Genomic DNA, 13183 nt, shown 5'->3' on the forward strand with positions numbered 1-13183 from the left:
AACAGGAAGTACTATGTGCCCACAGGCACAGAATGTTCTTTTAGTCACTGTATAGGGAAACCCGCTGTATTGGCTGTACAAGCCAAACGAGCTGAATAGGAGGGCAGGAAATAGCAGTTTGCGAATTTAAGTACTGGTCACAAAAAGAATGGGATTTCAAAAAAAGAACTTGGACAGTATTAGAAAAGACCAAAAAGGTAGTTTTGGAGTTCCTGTTGTGGCTCAGCAGTAATGAACCCGACTAGTATCCGTGAGGATGCAGGATCCCTGGCCCCGCTCAGTGGGTTTAGGATCCAGTGTTGCTGTGAGCTGTGGTATAGGTCGCAGGTGCAGCTTGGAGCCGGCGTTGCTGTGGCTGTTGTGTAAGCCGGCAGCTGCAGCTCCGATTCGACCCCTAGCCTAGAAACCTCCATATGCCTCGGGTGCGGCCCTAAAAAGCAAAGCAAAAAAAGGAAAAAAGGTAGTTTCAAGGGTAGAAAATTAAAGTGCTAAGGACAAGTAAAGTAGGAGTAAAACACAAAGTTAGACAAGCTTCAACTCAGTTCATTGATGGGAAAGTGGAAGTGACTTTCACATGAGTTGGAACAAATTTGAGCTCCTCTATCTAACTCATTAAAGCTAAGATGTAGTGACTGACAGGATCTCAAATATCAAATAGCTCATCATCTCTCACGTAGAAGCAGTTTAGAATATGGTTCAGGGAGCTCTGAAAAGATGACCAATCATCTTTTCTCCTGGCTTCACAGTCTGTGAAGGTAAAGTCTCTAGGCCAGACTCGGTTGTCCTAGCGTGTTGTTTGGTTGACCGCCATGGAGTTTCAGCCTCCAGATGTCACAGGGTAAGAAGGATGATGAACCTACATAGTCTTATCCCAAACCTTTCAGTGGAATATATTTCAAGGGCCCTCATCAGCTGTTGACCTAGTAGCAGATTGGCCAAGACTTGGAACCAGGAGCACATGGTCCACTTAGACGGTCAGGATCATTGTTTCTGTGAGTTGTGTTTTCTCTCTATTTTCATGGTTCACCCTGAATTTGATTCCTCTGTGCTGGTGTTTGCTTTCTTCCCTGTCCGTGGACTGGCTGGTGTACTCCTTGGGCATCATTAATTCCACTTTCAAGTTTAGGACTATTTTTGTTTGTTTTAAACACTTATTATGTCCAAAGAAATTAAAGAGTTTTACTTCTAGAACAGTGCATACTCCTCACGAGTTACTATCATTAAAAGCTAGCAAGTACATAAAATTAGCAAGAAATCAGAAGTGCACTGGCAAGCCCTTCTCTTGCCTGTGTGCTCTCGGTTGACAGAATGCCATAAGCCCTTCAGTAACATCGAGTTATTTATTTTCTGTTAAAGACCATGTTCTTCCAAGAGAACTGGAAATTTATTTTTCTAACTACGTTAAGTTTCTTTACCATGAAAAATGTCCAGGAATGTGCTTTTGCTTGGTGTATTTTCAGGACCTTGCTTGGTATTTTTTGTTAATAGCCAATTTCTTAGCAGCTCTTTATTGGAAATATATTTTAAACTTTATTTTGCCCCTGTTCTGATTACTAAGAAGTGATTAGTCATTTAAGCAATGCAGTATGAAATATTTATTTATGCTCCTTTCATACCTGCCATTGCACTTCAGCATAAGAACTTGTAGTATTTACAGCATTGTGTAAAAGCCTGTTCATTAAAAATTGAATTATTAATACTTGTACTCCTGCTTGTCCTGTCTTCTGTTCTTCAGTGTCATGGCAGGAATGTGTGGTTGAAGTTTAAATCAAAGAGCTTAAAGGTAGCATCATTAGGGAAATGTACATCAAAACTGTGGTGAAGTACCCTTTCGTTCCCAGTAGGATGGCCGTAATCAAAACGATGGACAGTAACAAGTACTGGCAAGCATGTGGAAAAATTCCAACCCTCATACATTGCTGGTGGGAATGTAAAATAGCATATCTGCTGCGGAAAACAGTCTGGCAGCTTCTCAAAAAGTTACACAGTTACCATATGACCCAACAATTCCACTTCTAGGTAAATACTCAAGAAAATTGAAACCATGTGTTCACACAAAAACTTGCATGTGAATGTTCATAGAAGCATTATCCTATGATAGCCGAAAGCTGGAAACCACCCAGAAAGTCCCTTACTAATGAACGGAAAAGCAAAATGTCATCTATCCATCCAGTGAAACATTATTCCACCATAAAAAAGGAATGAAATACTGATATGTGCTACAACACAGATGAACTTTGAAAACACGCTGCATGAGAGCAGCCAGGCACAAAAGGCGCATGTCATGATTCCATTTATCTGAAGGGTCCATAATCGGCTAATAGAAAGTAGTGGTTGCCAGGAGCAGGGGAAGGGGCAGTGGGAAGTGCCTGCTGAAGGGTACAAAGTTCATGATAGAGGTGACAAAAATGTTCTGAAATTAGTGGAAACAATTACACGACTATGTGAATATATTAAAAACCACCGAATCATGTACTTTAAAAAGATAAATTTTATGATACATGAAGTATCTCAATAAAAAAGTGGGAGAAGAACTTAAAGGAATTGGCTAGGACATGGTATTGTAGCATAGCTGTGTGATGATCAGCCTTTTCTAGAACAGGAGATAAAGCAAGATTTTCAGTGAATTTAGTATTTTCCATTTTGCTTAGGATTCCCTGAAATACAACATAACTTCTTTTGGGAGGGGGGGCCCATGCTTGCAGCATATGGAAGTTAGCAGGCTAGGGGTCGAATCAGAGCTGCAGCCGCCGGCCTACACCACAGCCACAGCAACATAGATTGGAGCTGCGTCTGTGACCTACACCACAGCTCATGGCAACACCGGATTTTTAACCCACTGAGGGGGGCAGGGATCGAACCTTATGGATACCAGTCAGATTTGTTTCTGCTGAGCCACCACAGGAACCCCCCATAGCATAACTTCTTAAAGGCTTGTAAATCAAGCTGATGAAAAATATTTCCCCACCCCCATATATCCTATGTTTAATTTAATTCTCATTTACTTTGCAGATATGGGATGACAGAGACAGTGTAGACAACACATGTACAAAAAAGATTACACATGTACATACAGACCATCAGGCTAGAATCAGGTATTTCTTAGACAGTAGAAAACATTTCATTGAATAGTCATTAGAGACGGGTCTGATTGGCAGAACTTCATGAGCTTCTAGAGAATGAGCAACTGAATTCTCATTTTATAAGTCCCCACCTTATCCCACCCCGCCCCCGCTATCCAGGAGTAGAATGTTCCTCAGAAACCTTTCCTAAGCCAACATGGCATAAAGCAAAGAAGCAATTACCTTAGGACTTGTCTTACTGACAGATGCCCAAAATTAATCAAGATAAAGCACAGATGCTCCCAGATACAATTCAAAGCTGTGGCAGCTGGAGGCTGAGATGCTGACTGTTGTTCTTGGGGAAGGAGCTGGCGGTGTCACTCTTGTGCCAAAACAAACATTGAACACTGCTTTTGCTTTTCACCTTCTTTTGTCTAAAAGTGAAAATCCTCTTGGGATTTCTTTCAGTTAGTGGATACAGGTAGTATTGTAGGTGTTTCTTAAAAGCAAAGTGGCATAAAGTGAACTTTCAAAAAGTGAAGGATACCTATATATCTAACACCTTTAAGTATGAGGGTATGGTGAGTCTAGTCAGTAAATTTCATGTAAGTCAAAATTAACCTCTCCTGAACTTCTCAAAGTTCTAATCTTATTTTTGAACTTGCCTGAATTTTTCTTAAATTTTTGTATTGTTGTCGATTCCCATTGAAAATGTCTTCTTATTCAGAAGATAAACTTTTTTTAATATAAAAAAAGGTTTGGATGTCAAACAGACTGGCCAGTTAGGAAGCCACCTTCTCATGGTGAGAGAAGAACTCTAGTGTGAGTCACAGCTGAAGGGCCTGCTGTTAACAGTGTCAAGAAGTAAAATAAAGTAGGGTACGAAAAAAAATCCGTCAATTCTGCATGATGAACCAGGCTCTAAGACATTGTTTTATGTTGTTTCCATTGTTCTGTCCCAAGATGGTTGGAAGAATATGAAGAGAAGTTTAGGAAGGATAATAATAGCCATCGATAGTTGATACCTATGATTGTGGTCATTGTGGCTCTAATCTAAATGATACCCTGTTATTAGGCCTGCATGTTGTGACATAGTTGTGGGTGCTAATCCTTCAGAGCTTCGAATTCTTCACAGTGCAGCCTTTCAGATACTAACATCAGATATACTCTTTTCTGTATGTAGTGGTCATACTTCTCATTTGTATAGTTCTAAAAACCGGAAACAGTGTTTTTATGGTATTTGTGCTACCTTATTTTCAACTAGACTCAGCCTTTATATAGAAAGGAAACAAACATTTTGTGTTAAGTTGAACAAGATAATAGAACTAAAAACAGTGGGAGGAAGCTATTAAGAGGAATTCCTAATGGCTAGCCCGGTCCACACGTACAACAGACTGAAGAGTAAACATCCATTGTTAGGGTATTAAAGAAAGAATTCCTTTCATTGGTCAGATTATTTAACTAAATCAATATAAATCCCCTTTTCACTTTCCAAGTCACACATTGTAGAAAGCAGTTTTTTGAGTTACCCATTTTTGCTTGTTTTCATTAGTATGAATTCTCAAGTTTTGAATCCTTGTTTTGAATTCTTCTAAGTTTCAAATAGCCAAAGTGTGCTTTGCTTTAGTATCTGATGGAAACAACTCATTTGACTTACTTCATGACTTCCACTTGGGAGTTTTGATTAGAAAAGGATTTTTAGGGGAGGAGTGGGATGGACTGGGAGTGTGGAGTTCGTAAATGCAAACTGTTACATTTAGGATGAATAAGCAGTGAGGTCCTGCTGTTTAGTCTAGGGAACTGTATCCAGTCTCTTGGGATAGAGTGTGAAGGGAGAAAATATAACAAAGGGAATGTATATGTGTGTGTGTGTGTGTGTGTGTGTGTGTGTATACGTTTTTTACTTTAAGTAAAATATATACTTTTTATATATTTACTTTTATATATTCATATATATTTTATATATTTATATAATACTTTAAGTAAAAATGTGTGTGTGTGTATATATATATATATATATATATGTATGTATGACTGAGTCACTTCGCTGTATAGCAGAAATTGGCACAACATTGTAAACGAACCATACTCTCATAAAAACTTTAAAAAATAGGAGTTCCCGTCGTGGCGCAGTGGTTAACGAATCCGACTAGGAACCATGAGGTTGCGGGTTTGGTCCCTGCCCTTGCTCAGTGGGTTAATGATCCGGCGTTGCCGTGAGCTGTGGTGCAGGTTGCAGACGCGGCTCGGATCACGCGTTGCTGTGGCTGTGGTGTAGGCTGGTGGCTATGGCTCCGATTAGACCCCTAGCCTGGGGATCTCCATATGCCGCGGGAGCGGCCCAAGAAATAGCAAAAAGACCAAAAAAAAAAAAAAACTTTAAAAAATAAAAGGATTTTAACTTGGATTCTTCTGGATACTAAACCAAGGAACATGAGCATTACTCTTTGGCGGTCTGTAGCTAAGGTGGATTGTCCAGCCAGCTGCAGGTATATAAACCAGTACACAAATGGATGAGAGTGTCTAAGTTCATTTTCTTCTTATAAGTATTGTATTTGAAGGTTGGTCTCTTTCTAAACAATGCCGTTCTCTTGTTTTATGTTTTTGAAATGGATGAAATGTGTTGTTTCATGCCCTTTCTTTCCTCTTGCTTCACTCGCAGTGCCATGGAAAGCCATTCCCTCCTCAATCCCAACCTGCAGCAAGGCGAAGGGGTCCTGTCCAGCTTCCGAACCACGTGGCAGGAGTTTGTGGAGGATCTGGGCTTCTGGAGGGTGTTGCTTTTGATCTTTGTCATTGCTCTGCTGTCTCTTGGCATCGCCTACTATGTGAGTGGGGTGCTGCCCTTCGTGGAAAACCAGCCTGAACTGGTGCATTAAAGGAGCTCATGGAAAAGGAGGCAGGTGCCAGTGTCCTGGCTTCCAGTGTTTGTTCTCAGTTTCTCAAAATCTTCTCTTAGTGCAAGGCAGTGAGGGCTGTACATTTTGTTCTTTTTGCGTCTTTACACCTTGTAATCCTTTTAGAAGAATGACGCGTCTGTTTGAACTAACTGCATACTCTAGTCCAGTATAGCACGTCCTAAAGCTACCTCCAATTCAGCCTGACTTCTGAGGAAAGGCTATGCATAGCCTTGTTTGATAAAAACATGGACGTGACTAAAGAATCAAGATAGAGGACAAGACTAAGAAATCCTTGCTGTAGAAACCTTACCCTAACATAGGAGCAACTGAAGTGAAGTGTTCAAAGCTTGTCTTGCATGATTAGTTTTGGCTGGTAGTTTTGTTTTGTTTTGGTTATTTTTACCAGAGCGACTTTTCTGTTTTGGTTTACTTTCTCTGGGAAATAATGGGAGGGAGGGGGATAAAACATTCAGCTTAAAACTTGAAGTGCTTTTTCAAATCTTGTAGAGCAAATCAGTATTGGAATCTGTTTGATTTGTTTTAATATTTTCAAGTCTAATCACAGACGAAAAAGAACTTTTCGAAAATGAGCTCAAAAAATGATTGATTTGGTGTTCCTATTGTGGCTCAGTGGGTTAAGAATATGACTAGTATCCATGAGGATGCAGGTTAAATCTCTGGCCTTGCTCAGTGGGCTAGGGATCCAGGGTTGCCACAAGCTGCAGCATAGATCAGAGTTGTGGCTCGGATCCGATGTTGCTCTGGCTGTGGTGTAGGCCAGCAGCTGCAGCTTGCATTTGATACCTCGCCTGGGAACTTCCATGTGCCACAGGTGCAGCCCTAAAAAGAAGAAAAAAAGAAAAAAGAAAAGATTGATCTGATCTTATATTTATTTGTTTTTAGGATAATTTTGATTTTTTTTTGTAAAATGCTTTGCTGTTAATATCTGTGAAAAATGAACTTGTTAATATCTGTGAAAGAGTGAACTCATTTTGTTCGCTTCTCAATTTCCCCTAGTGTTGATTTCAAAGATATCCTGTTTATCAAAAATACTGTCAGAACACTTTTTCTACTTAGTAGTTATTTAGCAGGGGAGAATAATTCTGATGTTCAACTGTCACTGTAATTCTATAAGACTATTATGGTGAAAAATGCAGTTCTATAAGCTAGCTCTGTTGTCACAGTTGTATTCATAGTGCATAATTTTTCCATTTTATGTGCAATCCTGTTTAGAATCCCTGTTAGAATTGTCGTAACAATCCCATCCATGTCAGTAGTTCTCTGATGTCAAGAATGGATGGAATATTTCTGAATTAACGGTTCTGAACACTATTATACTAGGTGTCATAAACTCTTTTATGAATGGTAATATTATGTAAATTAAGGTCTGGCCTTCAAACTATATTGCAGCTCTCAGCAGTATGCTTGAAGTCCTCTTTTGTTAAGGATTCTGTTATGTTTAAATCGTATTTTTGGGTTTTTAAAAAAGGATGTGAAGACTTAGTAATTATTCTTCGGGAGTAGTCTGAAAATTGTAGTGAAAGAATTAATGATTTTATATTTTACAACACAGTCATGTAAGCTATTGCTGGTTGAATTGTTGCTAGAATTAGAAAGTATAATTTAGGATAGAATTTGTGTTTCTGTGATTCTTTTTGCCTCTTAATATTTTCTCTTTTGCATTTATAGATCTAGGATTGAGGCATTTTCTTTCTGGTGGCTTGATCCTGTCTTAAAGAGCTGTTCTGAAACTCCCAGTTACCCAGCTGCCTCAGGATCAGCTCACAGTGTCTTGCTTTTAGGTTAGATACAAACAAAATTAATCATACTTGGTGTAAATACAGCAAAAAATGGTGGATGTTAGAATGGAGAACACTAGAACTCAAAATTGAGGTATATCCCAATTAAAAGCTTTGGAATTAGCTTTGCATTCGTTTGTAACTTTAAACAGATGTGCAAATTGGTTAACGTGTAAATATATTGCATTTTTAAAAGATTAATGTTTCCTTTTAAGTGCTGATTTCTTTGTATCCTAGTCTCTGCATTCAGTATTCAATAATACTACCAATACAATAAATGTATTTATAATATCATAATCATAATGTTTCTATGTATCGTTGTTTTTCTTTTATATTAAGGATTGTTTTTTAATGAGTTCCAATTGGCCGTTTAGAAAAAAACAAAGAGCTTTTTTTTCCAAACCTGATATAATGGGTATTTCAGGTTTCATGTTTATGTTTGTTTACAAAATGTTCCGACACTAATTTGAGAGGATTGCTTGTGGATTTAGGAGTGATGGTAACTAACCATGATTGAGCATCTCCCAATTGTACAGGTCACTTCACATACCTCATCTCATTTCATTCTTATGTTTGCGCTATCCCTGCTATATTTCCCCATTTTATAAGATAAAGAAATTGACACTAGGAGGATTAACTAACTTGTCCAAAGTCAGACAGCTGAGACATAGTGAAACAGGGATTCCACATTCAGGCTCTGTCCCCCATTAGAAGTTCACTCTTTGCTTCTGTCCGGCTGCCTGTCTTGAGTCTGGCATTGGAACCATATAGAACCTTGCTTACTGCCGTCTTAGCAGCACCTGCTACTAAAATTTTCACTCTTGTTTCTAAATACCTATCTTTTTCTCCCCCTTTAATACACTATTTTTTTCATATCCTCCCAAGGTTACTAGCCATTACCATCGAAACTCAGATCCTGGCATGTTCAGAAAACCTAACATAGTTAACCGTGTATGAATGCCCACTTTTCTGCTTACCATTCTCCACCACTTACTCTGCTCAGTAAACCGATACAGCTGACCTTTGAACAGTGCAGAGATTAGGGACGAGGGGCCATGACTACCACACAGTTGAAAATCTGTGAGTAACTTTATAGTTGGCCCTTGGTATCTCTGGTTCTCCATCTGCAGATTCAGCCAACAGAAGATGATCTTGTCATGTTGTACTATGTACTTAATGAAGGAAATCCAGATATAATGGGACCCCCGCAGTTCAAACCGTCATTGTTCAAGGATCAGTTGTATTTTTTTTATGTGTCTTTTTGATTTTAAGTTTCATGAGAACAAGGACTTAGTCTATTTTTTCTCTCCTCTTTGTTCACAGTGCACCCTGTAGAACTCTTTGAACACAAATCCTTATTTATTTATTTATTTATTTATTACCATAACTATATTTTTTTCTTTTCAGATTAAGCGTGTGCTTTTCACATGTTTCCTCCAACAGGCTTCATGTGTGAGCCATGCAGGCCATTCTTCCACAATATGCCTACCGCTGGATGGAAGAACTTCAGGGTCTGTACTGCTGGCTTTCCACCAAAAGAGGCTGCTTCACATTTAGCATAGTTGTTTTCTTTTTTATCAGATAATACTAGCAGTCCAGTGTTCACGTTTTATTATTGTTGTTTTCTTTTAACCAGACCTCAGTCTTTGACTTGGGAAATTGTTTATGAATGTATCAGTGCTCTCAGCTGCAAGAAGCCACAATCCAAGTTCAAAGTGGCTTATGCCATAGGAAATTTGTTGATTTATGTAACTGGAAGCCCAGAGGCAGACTATATCCCCAGGGTGACGTAATACAAATTGAGCTCCGTCTTCTGTGCTTTTGCTCTGCCTTCCCTCCAGCTGGTTGGTTTCATCCTCCAGCTGGTTCTGAGATGAGTCCAGAATTTTCAGGCCTCACACCCGTTTGTAACCATGTAGAGAAGAAGAAAGAAACCATCTTTCCTCTGGTATTCTCCTGGGAAGCATTCCTGCAAAGTCACCAGCAAACTTCCTCTCCGTTTCACTGGCCAACATTACATTTTTGTATCCTATTTTCAAACTACCCGAAGCCATGCACTGGTTGATTAGGCCTGGATTGATGACTCAGTCCTTGGGGAGGATGGGGTTGGTAGAATGAACATGCTTGGCCTGGACCAATGGTTTTAGAAATGATGGGAGGCACTGCTGGCAATTACTGGGCAAGACCGATAGATGTTTTATTTTTTGGTTTATTTATTTTTTATTGGCCCATAGATGTTTTATGACCTATAGCACATGGGACAGTTTAGTACAACAAAGAATTGTTCCACATCCCGCATGATTCTTGAATGTTCTGCTGGTCATTCATATTTTTTGTTTTTGTTTAAGTTTGTTATCTAAGCCTCAAAACCTAACTCCATTTTACATGTTAAAACAAAGTGTTTTTTCATCCAGTTTTAATGTACCCTGAATTTTCTAAGAATATAACCACAAGACAATTGAGGAGAGATTCTACTGTATTTTGTTCAACATGTGATAGGAATCATACCTCTTTCAGATAATCTTGTTATTGATGGCAGTGCTACTGATGATAATTGAGTCCCCCACATAATTCTCTGTGTGGGACCTGATGATCTCCTTGTTTCCTCTAGTGTAGCTGTGCCTGGGGCATTCACATATTGAAATATACTTTTTTTTTTTTTTTTTGTCTTCTTAGGGCCGCACCCATGGCAATATGGAGGTTCCCAGGCTAGGTGGAATCTGAACTACAGCTGCCAGCATACACCATAGCCACAGCAACACCAGACCCAAGCCGCGTCTGTGACCTACACCACAGCTCACGACAGCGCCGGATCCTTAACCCACTGAGCCAGGCCAGGGATCAAACCCGCAACCTCGTGGTTCCTAGTCAGATTCGTTTCTGCTCAGCCATGATGGGAACTCCTAAAATACACATTTTCTTATCAATTACTTTCCCTTTATTTTTTCTTCATATTATATGACTTATATTAAATCATCTTATTGATCTCAGCGGTTGTTACTCACTTTCATGTCAAACAGCATTTCTCAAAGTTAATAGAACACCGGGGGGAAGAAAAGAGATCTGGTGAAATCACCCTTTAAAATTGTTCAAGCTGAAACAATCCCAGCCATGCTAGATCAAGTAGAACTTTGGGATCAAGCTCATTCCTTTTAGCTCTGAAGTCAATTCAAAAGAATTTTCTAGGGAGAATCTTGGCCTTGCTATGGATACCTCCTTGGCTTTCCTCAAAGTACACAGTCTGGTCGGCATTCTGTTTAGTTGCTCATCTGTTGATTTGACATCATAGACAGCTCCACATAAGGTGCTGGAGTCCACACTCACCAGGCAGCAGGTCTGGTCACATTCCAGTGTGGTGTCAAGGAAGACAGTCTGGTGTTCCTTGTTGCCTAATAGTCATCAAAAACGTAGCTGATTACAACATTAAGACAGTGTTGCTTGGAAGATGTTTTTAGATCAGAAATGTCCAAATTTTCTGCAGTGATGGAGATTTTTCTTTGACTGTGCTGTCTAGTGTGGTAGCCCAATTTAAATTAAACTAGAAATTCAATTCTTCATTAGCCTGGTTATCTGAGCCTGAAACCCAGCTCCATTTTGCTTTTGCTTGTCTGTGTCTTTTTAGGGCCGCACCTGCAGCATAGGAAAGTTCCCAGGCCAGGGGTCGAATTGGAGCTGTAGCTGCCAGCCTACACCACCGCCACAGACATGCCACATCGGAGCTGCATCTGCGACCAATACCACAGCTCATGGCAACGCTGGATCCTTAACCCACTGAGTGAGGCCGGGGATTGAACCTGCATCCTTGTGGATACTAGTCATATTCATTTCCACTGAGCCATGATAGGAACTCCTCAATTTTACATTTTAAAACAATATTTCTAGTGTTTAGTAGCCACATTTCTAGGGTTCATTAGCCACATGAGGCTGTGGTATCGGACAGCAGTTTTGCAGACACTTCTTTCTGATAGCACTGCTTTCAAATCTGCCTTGGGCTCATCAGGTCAAGTAGAACTAGTAGCTATTGGATGGTGGGAAGGTAGTTTCCACCCCATTCTCCTTTCCTGAGCTTTTCATTAATGAGTGGCCACACTTACAGTGCTTGTGAACTCAGTCCTCACAAGTTGCTGTCATACCTCCACCTACCAGGAAAACTGAGGGCACCTGAGGCAGGTTGGAATCGTGTGCCCCAGGCCATGCAGCTGGGGTGGAGGATTAAAGCCAGTGGCCTGGGACTGGAGTCTCTTCCAACCATGGTGCTGTGGTGCCTCCCTCTGCTTAGTTGTAATGCCATCATCTGGAAGTAAGAATTGCCTGGAGGATTAGCCATATGTCCTCACCATTGCATCTCTTTGAAGGAAGGCTGCCGAGGATGCTGTTGGCACAGTTCTTCCCTGTGAAGGTCCCTGATTTGCCTCTTACAGTCGTGAACAACTGCATTTCTCCTGAGCTTTGTTTCTATCTTATGTGCTGTATGAATTACGTAGTCGATCAGGTCAGAATGCCTCTTCCACCTTGGATGTTGCAAAGCTTAATACCACATTTGGGTTCCACAAGAAGCAATTGTAATATAGGTCATTACGGTGATTTATTAGAACCTCATTCCTGGTTTCTTTCTTCATCTTTAGTTTTATTTTCCTATTCTAAATTTTGCTTTTAATTTATGCTATTCTGTATTATTTAAGCCCCTTTAAATCATTTTTAGATCATAAAGGGGGATAGATAGTTAACTAGCCAGTTATTCGTTTGGACTGATGGGACTACCATAAAACGACCAGTTTTCATTTCTGGAAACTAATGGCAGCAAACGCATTGACCTTTTGCAGTTGGAAACAATAGTTTGTGGCCTCCTCTTCAAAATGCAGTTATGGTTTTTGGCATAACTGCAGCTGTCAGTTTACCTTATTTATGTGTCTCTCTTTGTTCCAAAAAAGATTGAAGTTCAGCTGAATATTGCAAGTATTAGCCTAAACTCTGGCAATCAAGCATCCTAGTTCTATTCTAGCATTTCCATGAATCATTTGAGCGAAGCCTAAAAAATGAACAGTAACAAGTACTATAATCACAGAATTTTGGGGGGGGCATTAGAAGTCATCTAGGGAAGGGGAAAGATGAGGAGGGACTCAGGGACATGATCCCTCAAGTAAGAAAGGGGCAGAACTGTTAGTGAATCCAGAATAGGCTCTTATTCCTCCCTGTACTGCACTGTCCCTTCCTTGCATGGTCTCCATCCTCCCCCCACCCCACACTGCTATTCTAAATGTTATTTAAAAATACAAGTATCTAGTGTTAGATACATAAAGATACACCTCACATTGGTTCTGTGTATTTTCGTAATTAAACAAAGCACTGACCTGTGTAGTAAACTGATACTGTCCTAAGCCAAGGATGTATTTTCCTGTCACCCAAGTCTCCTTCCTTTTTG

At 39.9% G+C, this 13183-nt stretch overlaps 1 protein-coding gene across 2 annotated transcripts in view; it reads left to right on the forward strand.

Annotated features, from left to right (window-relative positions):
* ANKRD46 (ankyrin repeat domain 46) overlaps positions 1-8064 on the forward strand; it is a 46445-nt gene extending 38381 nt beyond the window's left edge. The window contains exon 5 of one of the 2 annotated variants that reach the window (XM_047783518.1): positions 5725-8064. In XM_047783518.1, the coding sequence (XP_047639474.1) occupies positions 5725-5941 (217 nt within the window). In that variant the 3' untranslated portion in view covers positions 5942-8064. The remainder of the gene's footprint in view (positions 1-5724) is intronic. The other variant, XM_047783519.1, reaches the window with a different exon arrangement.
* The last annotated feature ends 5119 nt before the right edge of the window (positions 8065-13183 follow it).

The sequence above is a fragment of the Phacochoerus africanus genome, chromosome 6 (assembly GCF_016906955.1).
Source record: "Phacochoerus africanus isolate WHEZ1 chromosome 6, ROS_Pafr_v1, whole genome shotgun sequence".
Classification (NCBI taxonomy): Eukaryota; Metazoa; Chordata; class Mammalia; order Artiodactyla; family Suidae; genus Phacochoerus; species Phacochoerus africanus.